Source organism: Falco cherrug, chromosome 4, assembly GCF_023634085.1.
Source record: "Falco cherrug isolate bFalChe1 chromosome 4, bFalChe1.pri, whole genome shotgun sequence".
NCBI classification, from domain to species: Eukaryota; Metazoa; Chordata; class Aves; order Falconiformes; family Falconidae; genus Falco; species Falco cherrug.
The window spans coordinates 10,587,758-10,601,100 of record NC_073700.1 but is presented as its reverse complement, the minus strand read 5'-3'; the positions used below and the strand labels follow the sequence as shown (position 1 = coordinate 10,601,100).

Below are 13,343 nucleotides of genomic sequence, written 5' to 3'. Positions count from 1 at the left end.
GCTGTCCCAACTGCAAAGGTGGTTTTAAGTTGTTGCAGCCTGCAGGAGCCTCGATGTATTCTGCAGCCAGAAAAAAACGTTTTTCTTTTGATGAATGAGGCTTCCTGAGCTTTATTTATGATCAAACAGAAGTTTTATGCTGGGAATCTGCAATAGCCTGGAAAGACTGTCTCATGCAAGCCAGGTCTCAGATCATGGCTGGGAGAGAAACAAAGCAGCTCTTCAGAAGCTGAAAACTCCTTTCCTCCACAGCAGCCTTGGCTAGGAGAGGACACAGAGCAGATAGGGTTCAGCTGAACAAACAGTGCTAAGGCCCCCAGTCCCTCAGGTCTGGGTCCTTGGGAAGCCCTTCTCCAATGCATGATGCTGGAGGCATCTTTATGTCCCGCAGACCCTAGGTCTCCACCATCCCACAGAGACCCCCTCCCCAGCCCCACAGGAGGTGCCTGCTGCCCTGCACAGAGGTACAGCCAGGACTGCCCCTCGCCCTGTGGAAACCCATGTGAGTATGGGTTTTACTGCCCTTGGAGAGTGAGTCCCTTGGCAGGGAAGTGCCCTTGGCAGGACAAGGCTGTGTGTACCTCCTTTTGTCTCCTTTTAGGTACTGGCAGCAACAGAGGACACAGTAGAGCTGGTACAAAACCCCACAGGGACCCATCTGGCTTGTGTGTTTGGGGTGTCTGTATTCTCAAACACAGACCGATGGAGCATGCACTGTGATTGAATATGCAGCATTAGAGGAACATTAAAAAATTATATTTAAAACATTATCAAACATGCTGGGACGTACTATTTAACAAACTGCACAGAAGGACAGGGGTCAGCGGGACCAGGCTCTGTCCCCTCTCTGCATCATGCAAGTGTCCCCAGCTCTTAAGCCCTTCGGCACGGCAACACCTGTACACAGCACAGCCTTGCTGATTTGGGTTTACATTGATGCTTGCTTCATGTTGCTGGAAGTTCAGCTGTGCACAAACACACACAGACACGTGCAGTTCAAGCCTGAACACCCTCTGCAGCTCCTGCTGCTTCCTCGGCACGTGGGCAACGGGCAAACAGGGACGGGTGCCAAGGCCACCGCCGGTGGGGTTGGGGCTGGGACCCGCGGGCATCCTGTGCCTGGCTACACCGGTGTGTCAGCCACGGACAGATGTGTCAGCCACGGAGAGGCTGCGTTGCCCGGTGGCACAGCAGGGCTGGCAGCACCGACAGCAATCGCAAAGGCAGCAGAATCGAAGCACCAGCCGCTGCGGGACTACCGGGGTCGGCTGCCCCGGGGCCGGCGGGGCGGCGGGAGCAGCTCGGTGCCCCGGGCTGCCCTTGGATGCCCACTGATAAGCACCCGCGGCGGAGGAGCGGCGGGGGCTCCCTGGGGGAGGGTCGCACGGCGCCCACGGGGACCCTGCTCGCACTCCGCTATCGCACAGCGCTCAGGCTCCCTGGCGGGGCCGCTCTCCGCCGAGCAAGCCGGGGCGGTGCAGCGCGGAAGGCGAAGACAGCACTCGCCTTTATCCTAGGTGTGTTCGAAAGGAAAACGACCGGGAAAGGCAGCGCCCCCCCGCCCCGCTCCCCCGGGGCCCCCGCAGCCCACCGCCCGGGCCGGGGCCCGCGCCCCCTGCGGGAGCCTTCGGCGGGGCGAGCGCGCCCCCTGGCGGCAGCGGAGGGGCGGGCGGCAGCGCCGAGTGGCGATCCCGGGCGGCGGGGGGGGGGGGCGGGCAGCGGGCCGGCCCGCAGAGCCCCTCGCCGGGAGCCGGCCCGCCGCTGCCCCCACCCAATTGCCCCTGGCCTCACTGCGTCCGTACATGAGTTTTGCAGCAAAAAGGCGGCACCGGTTTCGGCCCCGGCGCCGGCTGGCTCCTTGCCCACCGTTATCCCACCGGAAAACCATCGCAGGGCCCGGGGCACACCCACGCGGGAGACCCCTCGGTGTCCCCTCGCCACAGCTGCACCAAGAGCATCGGGGCGGCTGGCTGAGCCCCGCAGCGACCCCAGCCCCCCGGGATGCCTTCCATGCCCCACTTCTGCTCGGGGGCGGGGGTCGTACCTGGTCCGGGGGCGGTGTGAGTGACCCCCCCCCCGCCGTGCCCGCCTGCGGCACGTGCTGCCGACCCCCTTCTCCGGTGCTGGGGGATGCTGCCGTTTGCATGGGGGCTCCTGCAGCCCCCGGCCCACCAGGTTTAGCCCCTTCCCCTCCGCCACCCCAAGGATGGGGCGACCCAAGCTCTGTCACCTGCTATAAAGCCCCGAACGCCCTTTCTGTGCAGGCTGGGTTTCCAGGCGGCGCGAGAAACAAGGTTAAATAGTGCATGTGACACTTTAAATACAGCACCTCAGCTGTCGGGGTTTGCGGAGTATTTTCGGTTAGTCGGGAGACAGATTTATAGAAATTAATTTCCATATTGGCAAAGGAACCAGAACACTTCCCTGAAAAGCTCCGCAAATGCCGGCGTTTGAGCCGTGACCGCTTTCTGTGCGTCCCAGCCGGGAGGAGGGCCTGACCCCAGCCATCTTCAGGGAAGCCAGATGCAAAATCCTATCCTCCAAAAAAAAAAAAAAAAAAAAAAAAAAAGAAACCCCCCAGCAGGACATCACTGTCAGAAAGAAATACCCTCCCAGCATGGCCAGCTCTTCCATGGGGCTCAAAGGAGGCACAGGCTTCCAGCTAAGCACGGATACAAATATTTGCAGTACAAAGGTCCTGCAGAAAGGCAGTTCATCACAGGGAAGAGCTGCCAAACATACCACTGAGTCCTGCTAAATTGTATTACGCCTATATTAATTTTTTTTAACATCGCATATATTAGCCTTTCATTCATGTTACATAAAGAATGTGCTTTAAATCCCAGTCAAATTAATAGAGACATGAGCTATAAATCCAGCCTGATTTTAGTGACAATGGCTTTTTTAAGCATGCAATGTAAATTCACAACTATGAAAATTAACTCTGAAAGTCTGAGAAATTCTGAAAAGCCCATTTAAAAGCATTTTCCCAGGAGGCGCTGGGGAAACAGCCCCACACAAGAGGGAGAGCTGGCAGCGGGGCTGTTTTGATAACCTGCGAGAGGGACCTGCTGAATATTAATGAATTACTGCAGGCTGTGGTGGAAAAAAATTGATGTAGCCCATCCTGCTGCTTCCTCTCCAGCTCAGATGGAGGCATGAGGATGTGGCACCTTGTGATGGGATGGGAGTATCTCTGAGTTCCTGTAACATAGGGAAAAATTCTTTTTTTAAATAAACATTTGCTTACAGGAGTTGGGGAGTTTGCTATTGGAAGGTGTGGGGACCAGGCGGGTTTGCTCCTGGCCCACAGCAATACGGTGGGGCTGGGCACCATCCTACACCACCACTGCTGGCGGCAACACTTCAGACACTCGTTTCTGCTACTTTGGATGTGGATAGAGGATGTATAAAATAAGAAAAACAACCAGGAAAAATAACAATAAAAATAAAATCCTCCCAGCCAGCTGGCACAGAGCAGAGAGTAAACAACTGGGGATGCTGACGGCAGCTTTGTGAGACCCCATTCCCTGCGCACCCAGAGCTGCCCCTCACCTGGCAGAGGCCAAACTGGGCAACCAGTTTCATTTGGCCCATGGGAGAGAGCAGCGCAGGCAGCTGTCATAACAACAAATGCTTTGGAAAGAGTCTTTCCTCAAACAAAAAACACTGTCTAAAAAAGCATTGTGCCATTCCTTGAATTAAGTTTCGTGTAACTCCATCCCAGTTTCTGTCAAGTGATGTCTGCTTATATGTAACCACTTTGGACAGGCTTTTAAATGTGACTAATACGTAGTTTGCTTCCTTTTTTTAAGTAACAAAGGTGCATTGTCTGTACTGCAAGTATATGTCTATGTGGGGTAAAAATAAATTGAAAATAAAATCAAGTCAGTTTAAAACAAATACATTTAGAAGTTAAAACTGAGTAGAGAAAAAAGCAGGTTCTGCATTGGAAACTTCACAACTTTGCTTTCCACAGACAATTAGAGGGAAAACTAATTACAGGGTTTGCATAATCTGACCAAAACCAGAGCCCTGCTAAGCAACACCCCCACCGCCTGCATTGCTAGTACACCCGCTCAGTGCTGTTTGGTGGGTAACGGGAGATCCACTTTGGACGCACATGCACAAAGTGCTTTGTGCAGTCCCAGGCCTGGCATGGACTAGAGACTTACTGCTGAGTAACATCACTAGGAAAATTAAGCATACTGGATTATATTTTATATACGTATTTAAAATAATTAAAGGATTAATTTGAAATCATTTAAAGATTTCATAATTTCAATTATTCAAATCATTTTAAAATATATTTTTTAATTTATTGAAGACCATCACTTATACTGATACTGGAAAGGGTGAAGAGGTACTGCCAGCCCCGCTCTGCCTGCGCACCCTGTGGTCAGCCCTGCCCAGCACCAAACGCCCGAGCTGCCCCACGTTCACCAGCACACCCCAGCACGCCCATCATGGGGGCACGATCTAGCCCGTTAATAAAGGCACTTGGTGCTACACCCCAGGCAGCACTACACCAGGTTTATCATCGTGCACGAAGGACAATATAGCAGGTGACAAATGGCAGGAGAACTATTTTACTGGCACGCAGATGCTGAAGATGACCGGCTCTTGGTGGGCCCCAGATAGATCACCTTCCCCCTCGCCCAAGGCAAGCAGCTGAGCAGAAACAGCACCTTATGCTTTTTGCAAGGAGCTCCACTCCTTGTGGCTGAAGCTACTTTGAAAAGCAAATCCCCATGCTGCCAGGGCGGTGCTGGGCCAAATGACAGAGCTGGCAGTCTGAAGGGCGTGCTGCAGCCTGGGGCCAGCCAGCAGCTGGAATTCCCCATGGCCTGGGATGATGCACAGCCAGGCACTGGAGCCCTGCAGAAGGACGCCCACGGCAAACCAGGACCTTTACGACTGTCAGAGAGCACCTGACAGAGTGCTGTCACGAGCTGCCTCCCCCAGCTAACACGAGACCTCTCGCATCTTTTCTATCAGGCACAATAAAACAAAAGACATTTGTTCACATTTGTGAGTGGTGCAGAAAGCAAGAGCCGTGCTGGCAGCAGGTTTAAGGACACCACGTGTGTGTGAAGGGGCCACCAACCACCTCACCTGCCCCCAGGAGCAGCCTCCAAGGTGCTGAGAAGCAGTGGGTGCTCTCCTGATTGCATTTCTGTAACGGGGCAGCACAAAAATAAAAAATTCTGTTTTGAGTGATGCTCAAGTATACATGATCTTTGCCACATGGCCTCCAGTAACGGCCATCAGAAACAGATGGAGGCAAGGCCAGGGGACACCTGAGGGGTCTGAAGAGGGAACCCCAACAGCTCCCCAAACCAAAGGGGAAGGCCAGTGGGCAGCAAACACAGGCGAGACCCCAGGGTACGGCAGGAACAAGCACAGCACAGGGACAAGAACTGCTACAGGACAGGCTGAGTGTGCAGGTTGTAAGGAGCACCAGCTCCACATCATCTCCAAGAGACCCCTTCTCCTCACCCATCAAGACTAACAAATGCTTCAGGCATCAAAAACCATCAATACCAGACAGGGGGATGGGATGCTCTGGAGAGTTACTGTTCTTAGGCAACTGGTGTGCTGCAGGGACTTACCTTCCACCAGCCACCAAAACATCCAGCGAACCTCCTGGAAATGCAGTGGGTGCCAGCAGGCTTTCCTACGTGGTGGTGCCCTGGCTTATGGGCTGCCTGGGTCACTGGCCACCAGCAGGCAAGTAGCTCCAGCTGGCTACTGAGGGCACTGCCAGATCCAGCCGAGTGCTCACAGGACACTTTGGGCCAGCAGAGGAGGGATGGACGAGTTCCCAGCGGGACTCACAGGTACCATGTGGCCAAATCCTACTGCAAACCACCGCCAAGGAGAGAGATTATAAAAAAAGGACTTAAGTTCAACCAAAGCAGCAGAAAAAAACCACTTCCACAGCTAAAGGCAAACCAAATATGCCAGTCCTCTGTAAATAATGAAGAAAGTGCATCTCATACCATTCCAATTCTACCTGGGAAGAGGCCCTGGGACACCAGTAACCCGGTACACTGACACCCCAGCCCCACAGCTGCCTGCTACGGTGGGCACTGCAAACTGAAACCTTCATCAAGGTGCCAAAGAACAAAAGCAGAGCACAGTACCCACCAAAGCACTGCTCTGTCACCAAGACTAAGTCAGTCCTCAGCTGCCAGAGCTGGTGGAGTTGGCTGAATGTTGCTACCGAAGACGACCTACACAGCATCTTCTCACGCCCACCACCACCGCCAGGTGCTCGCTGTCCTTAGCAAGTCAGTTTTTGTGGCCACCCCGCCGCTGTCAGTGTCCAGGCAAGGCTGGACTGCTTGCTTGAAGCAGAGCTTAGCTTTTGCTGGAGGTAACCTCAGGCAAGGTAACAATCAGGGTCCATCAGCCTCACAGACAGCTCCCATTAATCTCAGCTAATGTTATTAGACCAAGACGCCAAGTGGTAACAGGCAAGAGACGGCCAGACGAAGCAGGGTGCTGGCAAACAAGGGTTACGCAGGCTCAAGGCTCTCCAGGTTTATTCAACCCCAGCTGTATCCAGGGTTATTTTTTTTTGTTTGTTTTGTTTAAAAACATTAAATAGGAGGTTCAGGCTGACATAGCACAAAGCTAATGAAACACAGCTAACTATAAAAAGGAAATAATCTGATAAACCTGGGGCAGGAAAGTTCTTGGCAGCCACTGCACCTCAGGTTTCAGCAGGGCTTCCAGCCTGTTTGGGAAAACATCTGCTGGTTTCCATGGCCGTGCACAGGAGCCGGCCGGTCCCAGGTGCAGCACCATGCCGGGAACCACCTTCTGCAAACAAGCCCAGCAAGGCTGGAGGGGCCGGCGGGTGCCACAGGCAGCACCCCGGGATCAGACCTGGAACCTGCCGGCACTGCGCCCTGTGCCGGTGTCGTGCCCCATTCATGCTCTGCCCGCCGCCGCCCCATGCGTTCATGCCATGGCTTAAACTTTTGCTAGACATTTTGTTTTAGGTTAAAAAAAAAAAAAGTTTTAGAGGAAAAAAATTAATGTCAGTGAAGTTATGCTGAAGTTTTTTGTGGCTACCTACACGGCTCGTGGGCCAGGGGTTGTTCGGTCTGCCTGCAGCTGCCGCACGCTGTGGCTTTAGTTTGAATTTTACTGACTATATATGAAAGGAATCCAATGTTGTTTTTAACATGCACATTTTTAATGAAGCAAACATTTCTATTTAATAAGTTATAAGATACAATTTTACAATCCTGCATTTTATTCCAGTTTATTTTGGTTTTACTTCCTAGTTTACAATGTAGTGAGCATTTCACATTAAGGCACAATAAAAAGCACAGTAAAAAAAACCCCAACCTTCCTTTATTTTAAACCCCAATGACTGTGCTGGAGAGTAGTGCATCCACACGGAACTACAGAACCGTAAGTGTGAACTTCTCTCTAGGGACAGACAGTGACATTTCAACAAATCCTACCTTCTCCTAATTGCAGAGTTAAAGCTCATTTGGAGAGTTTACTAAAGCCCCAGCAGCTGACAGCAATTCAGATACACACTTGGGAAGTAGCACAGAGTAATCCAGGACAAACAGACAAGTTATAATGGAAGATTTCACTCCCTGTCCTTCAGCAGGAATGCCTTTTGCAGCGTGAAGCGGATTTCAGGAGAGATGAGCATGCCTCAGGCATGTCCTTGGACTGAGATATAATAAAACCACTCACACCAAAACCAGGTTTGTTGATCGGCATTGCTATTATTGGTAAATTTGCACACCCGCCCTCCCTCCCACCCCCATACTCAACTACAGATGTGGGGTCCCATCCCCAGGTTGGCTTCTTTGCACCATCTTAGCTACTCGCCTGGCCACAGCCTCCAGGTAAACTGCCGATCATCTCCCCAGTACACTGCTGTGGTCTGACCTGCATCAATTTTGGGTCACGCAGGCGAGAGCTACACCTGCCTTGGCAAGTTTAGGGGCTTTATTTAACCCAGCCAAACTGGGGGTTGTTCTTAAAATGAATAAAAAGGGTGTGGGGAGTTACCTGTACAGTGACAGAAATCTCACCAGAATCCCAAAGCTAATTAAAAACCGCATTGCTAGCCCTGTGGCCAAAAAGCTACCTATCTAGATTTACAAAGCATTAACATCGAAAGGCTGAAAGCTTCCAGAAATTCATTTTCAGTCTGCTTTTGGCTTGCTATAAAAGATAAACTTTTCCTAAATGTAAACCATTAGCAAAGCATTTTCAGAGACATTTTAAATTTGAGTGGTAAAGCCACCTTTAGTAGCTTTTTATAATGTTAAGCGTTAAAATTGATCAAGTATACAAAGGCACCTGTTATAGTACCAGTTTTACCTCATTTCTTTACAGAAAAGAATTTGAACTGGGGACAGCCGAAGTCATATTCCATAACTAAACCGTAAAGTCTCCAGTCAAATAAAATCAGTAGTTAAGATACCCAATTACAAAGACAAATTCCAGTTCTCAATTAACATCTAAAGCCTTTAACATCCACAAGGGAAATTAGTGTCTATTTATCCACATGATTCTCCAAATGTTAACAGTGACCTGGACAGTACTGCAAAGGTACAATTTGAGGAGGACATTAAATAGATTGACATTAGGTTGGTAAGTAGGATAGAAGTGAAATGCTTGTAAAAAATAGTTACAGAGTTTACTTCTGACTGTATTGAAATGTGAGCCGTGTGTATCTAGATACTGCATTTTGCAACAAGACTGCACCTGGTATAACTCTACATCTGAACTGCAGACACAAAGGTTGACTCTGATGCTCAGCGAGTTTAAGGAACGGTGACATGGAAGGGACTGCCAGGGATGTGCTCGTCACCCCATTTCACCGCCAGGATATAGTCACCCCTTTCCTTGACGACATACGTTACGTTGTACTGGTGGCTCCCCAGATGTTTGATGGATACCTCTTCGCAGGGTATTGTAGGTCCGTGGACGCCAACTAACAACATATTTGAACCTACAGCAAAATAAGAGACTGTTAGCGCTCCTCAACTTAAATAAACAAGCATAGTTGTACCATAATATATTGGCTCCATAACACATGGATTCTGTTATTTTAATTCACATAGTGGTAGCCAAGTTAATTTGGTATAAGAAGGAATTTTATTTTAAAAAGCCTTCAGCCTCATAGAGGCAAGGGTTTATCTGTGCATTTTGCAAAGACCCTGCAGGCTACCACTATCTAACTAGAGCACAGGAGACATTAACACTGCCCGTGAAGGTGAGCAGGCACTGCCTCTCCAGTACTTCGTTAGAAGTTAATAGCAGAGACCAGTGAACACAGCTGGCCTGTAATCCACCCACCACAAAGCTTCCAGGTGATGACGATCAGCACCCAAGGCTTACGGGAACACCTTGCATGGCACGCTGCAATGCACCACGAGGGTTGCTTGAATTCAGCAACCTGTTTGTTCTCACGCCATAACCCTGGGGTTTCTTTCAGGTGCACCCGGCTCAGATAAAGCCATTCGGAGAGGAAACAGCATCTTTACCACCTCTACATTAGGACTGAGTTGGTGAGCACTGTGTGGCATTCAGAGTTTTTCTTTAGAACCAGATCACCACCTCAAGCTCCGAGTTTTAACTTTACAAGCTGGTTTAGGGCAAAAAATGTCCAGTTAAACCACCCTGACATCCCCCTGGTTCCTGTACCCATACCTGCTTTGCTGCAGTCCACAGAGAAGGAGCTTTTCTGACCCACAAAAGCCTTTGAAAGTCCTGCTCCACGGGAAACCACCTTGCTAGCATCCGAGGTGGATTTGGGAATGGCACTATAACAAGTTTCAGTCGATGATCTTGTCACCGACTCTACCAGGATGGAAGAAGTTTCGTTGGCACTGCTTGGGCTAACCAGTCGCTGTCCTGGAAACAGAAAAGATTTCTGACATTCAGGTTCACCCCATCCAAAAGGCATTTACAAGGAGGTTTCAAAACCCTCCTAATGACTAGCATGCATTCTGCATCCAAAATGCATTTTCTGAGAGGAGCAATTTCCTACTTGGGTTTTTAAACTGACATCTTCCAGCAACGCTGGCAACAATCCCATCCCAGAGCCCTCGAGTGGTTAAAGGACCACAGGAACTTCAGGATTCATTAAAGCAAAGCTGGCCACTTAAGAAGAGTTAATTGTGCTCCAATCACCAAATGCTAAAAATGACTTGAGTTGGCAGAAAAGCAGGTGCAATTTTGCAATAACCCATTTTGAAAGCAGAGCATGTCCCAGCCTGGGGGAGCGCAGTCCCTGCCGTCCACTCCCAAGAACATTACCACACCACGGGCACCAGGAGAGGGTTCACTAGCTCAGGGGCAGCAGTAGAAATGAATTCCAGTCTGTGTTTAAACACAGCACTGAAGAGAGAAAGAGCTTCCTAAACCAGCCTTGCTCGCATCATCTAAAAGCCTCCCAGACATTACTGACCTTTGGTTACGTGATACCTGCACCAAAATGAGACCAAGAGGGACAACACTTATGCTACAGGTTTCAGGCTTGGGGGTGGGTGGGAATGGGTAAATAAGCCACATTTCCCTACTCCCAGTGCAAAACCCTAGGGCTAGCTCAGGACTTAATATTCTCCCTTGAAGCTGTTTTACAACCCTCCACTGAGTCAAGCTGGCAAGCTCCGTGACTGATGCTCCTGTAGCCTCTCCTGAGATCCCTCATCTAGGCAGGCTTTGGGGAGAAATGTTTCACTTCTCACGTTTCTGGGCATCTAAACCTGAATGCCACACTGCTATCCTGGAGGAACATATTTGCTGAATGATACAAACTACTTCAGGCACACAGTAAATACTGGTTAGCTTTTTACCTGTAACCTTTGCCTTGAAGGGGCTGCCCACTATGTGGTTAGGTCCACCAAATTTAACTCCAATTAAATAGCTTCCTGGAGCCATGGGTGTGTACATGACTTTGTAACCTTCTGGAGCTTCCTGGCAGTCCATTTTCACCTTTGACGGCCCTTCAATTGTAACAGAGAGGGCACCTGGACCAGCCTTGGTCGTGTTAATGAAAAACTCCGACTGCAGTCCTAGAAAGATTTAGCACAGTAAGACACACTCTTCCTCGCACCCGATGTTACACAGGCAGCCTCAGTTATTAACGAGGAACAGCTAATTTGGTGCAAGACAAGGCTGCAGGCAGGGAGGAACAGCACAGCCCCCACCAGCACCCTTGCAAGGGCTAGGGCTTGCCCCGAGCGGGGGCTCTGCACCCCCGGCAGCCTCCCCACTGGCACCTTGGCTCCCTCCTCTGCTTGTGTTACATGACAGTGTGGCAGAAGAGGCCATGAGAGCCCTTCAGGACCAAAATGGAAGTAGTCTGGCATCAAAAGACTGGCTTAGAGAGAGAGCTCTTAGAACACGAGCCTCCTTTCTGCTGGGTGCCAGAGCCCGCGCCAGCACAGCCAGCTCCTGCCCCGCTGGGCTCGGGAAGGCTCGGAGCCGTCCCACCCTGGACCCTCAATGAGCAGCGAAGAGCCCACAACAAAGCAAGAGATGAGGGGCAGGAGATCTCCTGAAGGAGACGGGTGTTTGAACTGCTCAGCCAGAGCACTCCAAGCAGTTTGTGGAAACAAAAGATTGTTTAATTACAGCATCTGGTTAACGCAGCTGAATTACTGCTGCCAATACTAAGCCAAAGACACAACGGCAGCAACACAAGAAAAAATTAAGCAAGGCTTTCAGCCCCCAAATAATTTACTGTCAACCACTGGCTTCAAATATTTATGATCTTTGGGCTGTTGTATCAGACACTGCTGAGGAGGAATAAAGTGCTTTGAGCTCAATCAAAACCAGGATGGTTATGGGCAAGTTTACGATAGCTGTGACTGAAGCACGCAAGCGTGGTGATAAACTAGGGAGAGGTTTCTAGCCTCTCCACACAAGAGGCTGTTGCAATGCTGGAAGAACCCGGCTCCCACAAGGATTATACCATCTTCCAATGCCTTAGCTGTAAATCTTACTGGCACTGCCTGCCTGGGAAGTAAGGCAGTCAGCTTGCAACACGCACTGCTCAACCAGAGGAAAATTAATTTCCAAAGGCAGCAAGCTTCACAGCTTCTCACTGGAGACTTCTTGCTCCGAAGTCCCTGCTTTTTCCCTGTGCCCCAAATAAAGGCTTGCATTGTTGGAGGCTGCAGACGCACAGCCCTCCTGGGGGCACGTTTCAGGTGCTCAGCCACCAGCTATTGAAACCTTCACAGTAGATCATTGTTTGAAACGCTGCTCGGCGCTCCCAGGGCACTGGGCTTTTGGCAGCGGCCAGGATCCAACAAGGCGGCACAGAGTAACTTTGCTGAAGTTAAACAGTCTATTTAGATTAAAAACAACCCCAAGCACATTCATAGATGGAGAAAAATTCCCCTGTCCCTGATGTATCAGTGGCTAGTATTAATGAGTGCTTTTGTTTCCACCTATTAAAACAGCATAGGCTACAGTATCTTTATTTTACATAGTATACCCACTTGTTTCCAAAACCAACTGCTTGGTTTTTCCAGCACAGCAGAAGCTTCGACTGAATAAATGCAGCATTTTTTTTTTTTTCCAGGGAGACTGAAGGTATGAAATGGAATCCATAAAAGACAGCAGTAGATAGGGTAAGAAAAACTAGCTATCACCTTGCACACCAAAAGGGAAAAAAAAATAAATCACTTTTACTCTGCTTATTCACCTGTGTGTAGGGCCCAAGGAAGCACACAATTAAATAAATGGAAGTGCATATCCTGGAATGTCTTCATACTTTCTTACTAAGGCTATAAATCATATAAATGAAAAAAAAACACCCCTAAACCCTATGTTCTTGAGTTGTGAACTATCAGATGGGGCAGCCACAGCAGATAACTAAAGTGTCAGATTTCCAAGAAGAGTCAGTTCACACACTGCCTCTGAAGCACATATAGCACACTACAATTTGCCGTACTCCCTAGTTTACACATCACGTTACATGAAACTCGCAATTTCTTAGAGGCGCAAGCATTGGAGAAAAGGCAACTGGGTACACTCTGGTACCCGTTTAAGTAACAGGGGTATACAAGTTAAACAAGACTCCTTCAACCAGACAGCCAGCTCAACATCTGCACTCACAAAAAGCCTCTGCCTGGCATTTGCATTGACATTGAGTTCATGTGCAGAAGGGAGCCAGAGCATCCCCGGAGCTCCGAGGGACCACCAGTGTGGAGCTAATCTAACTGGCAAGTCATAGCCCAGCTACTAACCACCTCAAGTGAACTCGTGCCACAGTTGCTGCTTTATAGGTTTTAAATTTGTCAAAGCTCAGAATAGCCTGCAGACTTGCTAATCGATGATCGTTC

General features: G+C 49.7%; 1 protein-coding gene across 4 annotated transcripts in view; it reads right to left on the bottom strand.

Annotated features, from left to right (window-relative positions):
- Positions 1–7,185: 7,185 nt before the first annotated feature.
- Positions 7,186–13,343, bottom strand: part of FLNB (filamin B) — a 73,425-nt gene continuing 67,267 nt past the window's right edge. For 3 of the 4 annotated variants that reach the window (XM_027805470.2, XM_027805478.2, XM_005432507.4), the window contains 3 exons: positions 10,845–11,063; positions 9,697–9,900; positions 7,186–8,995 (listed from right to left, as the gene is read on the bottom strand). In XM_027805470.2, the coding sequence (XP_027661271.2) occupies positions 8,808–8,995; positions 9,697–9,900; positions 10,845–11,063 (611 nt within the window). In that variant the 3' untranslated portion in view covers positions 7,186–8,807. The remainder of the gene's footprint in view (positions 8,996–9,696; positions 9,901–10,844; positions 11,064–13,343) is intronic. The other variant, XM_055710031.1, reaches the window with a different exon arrangement.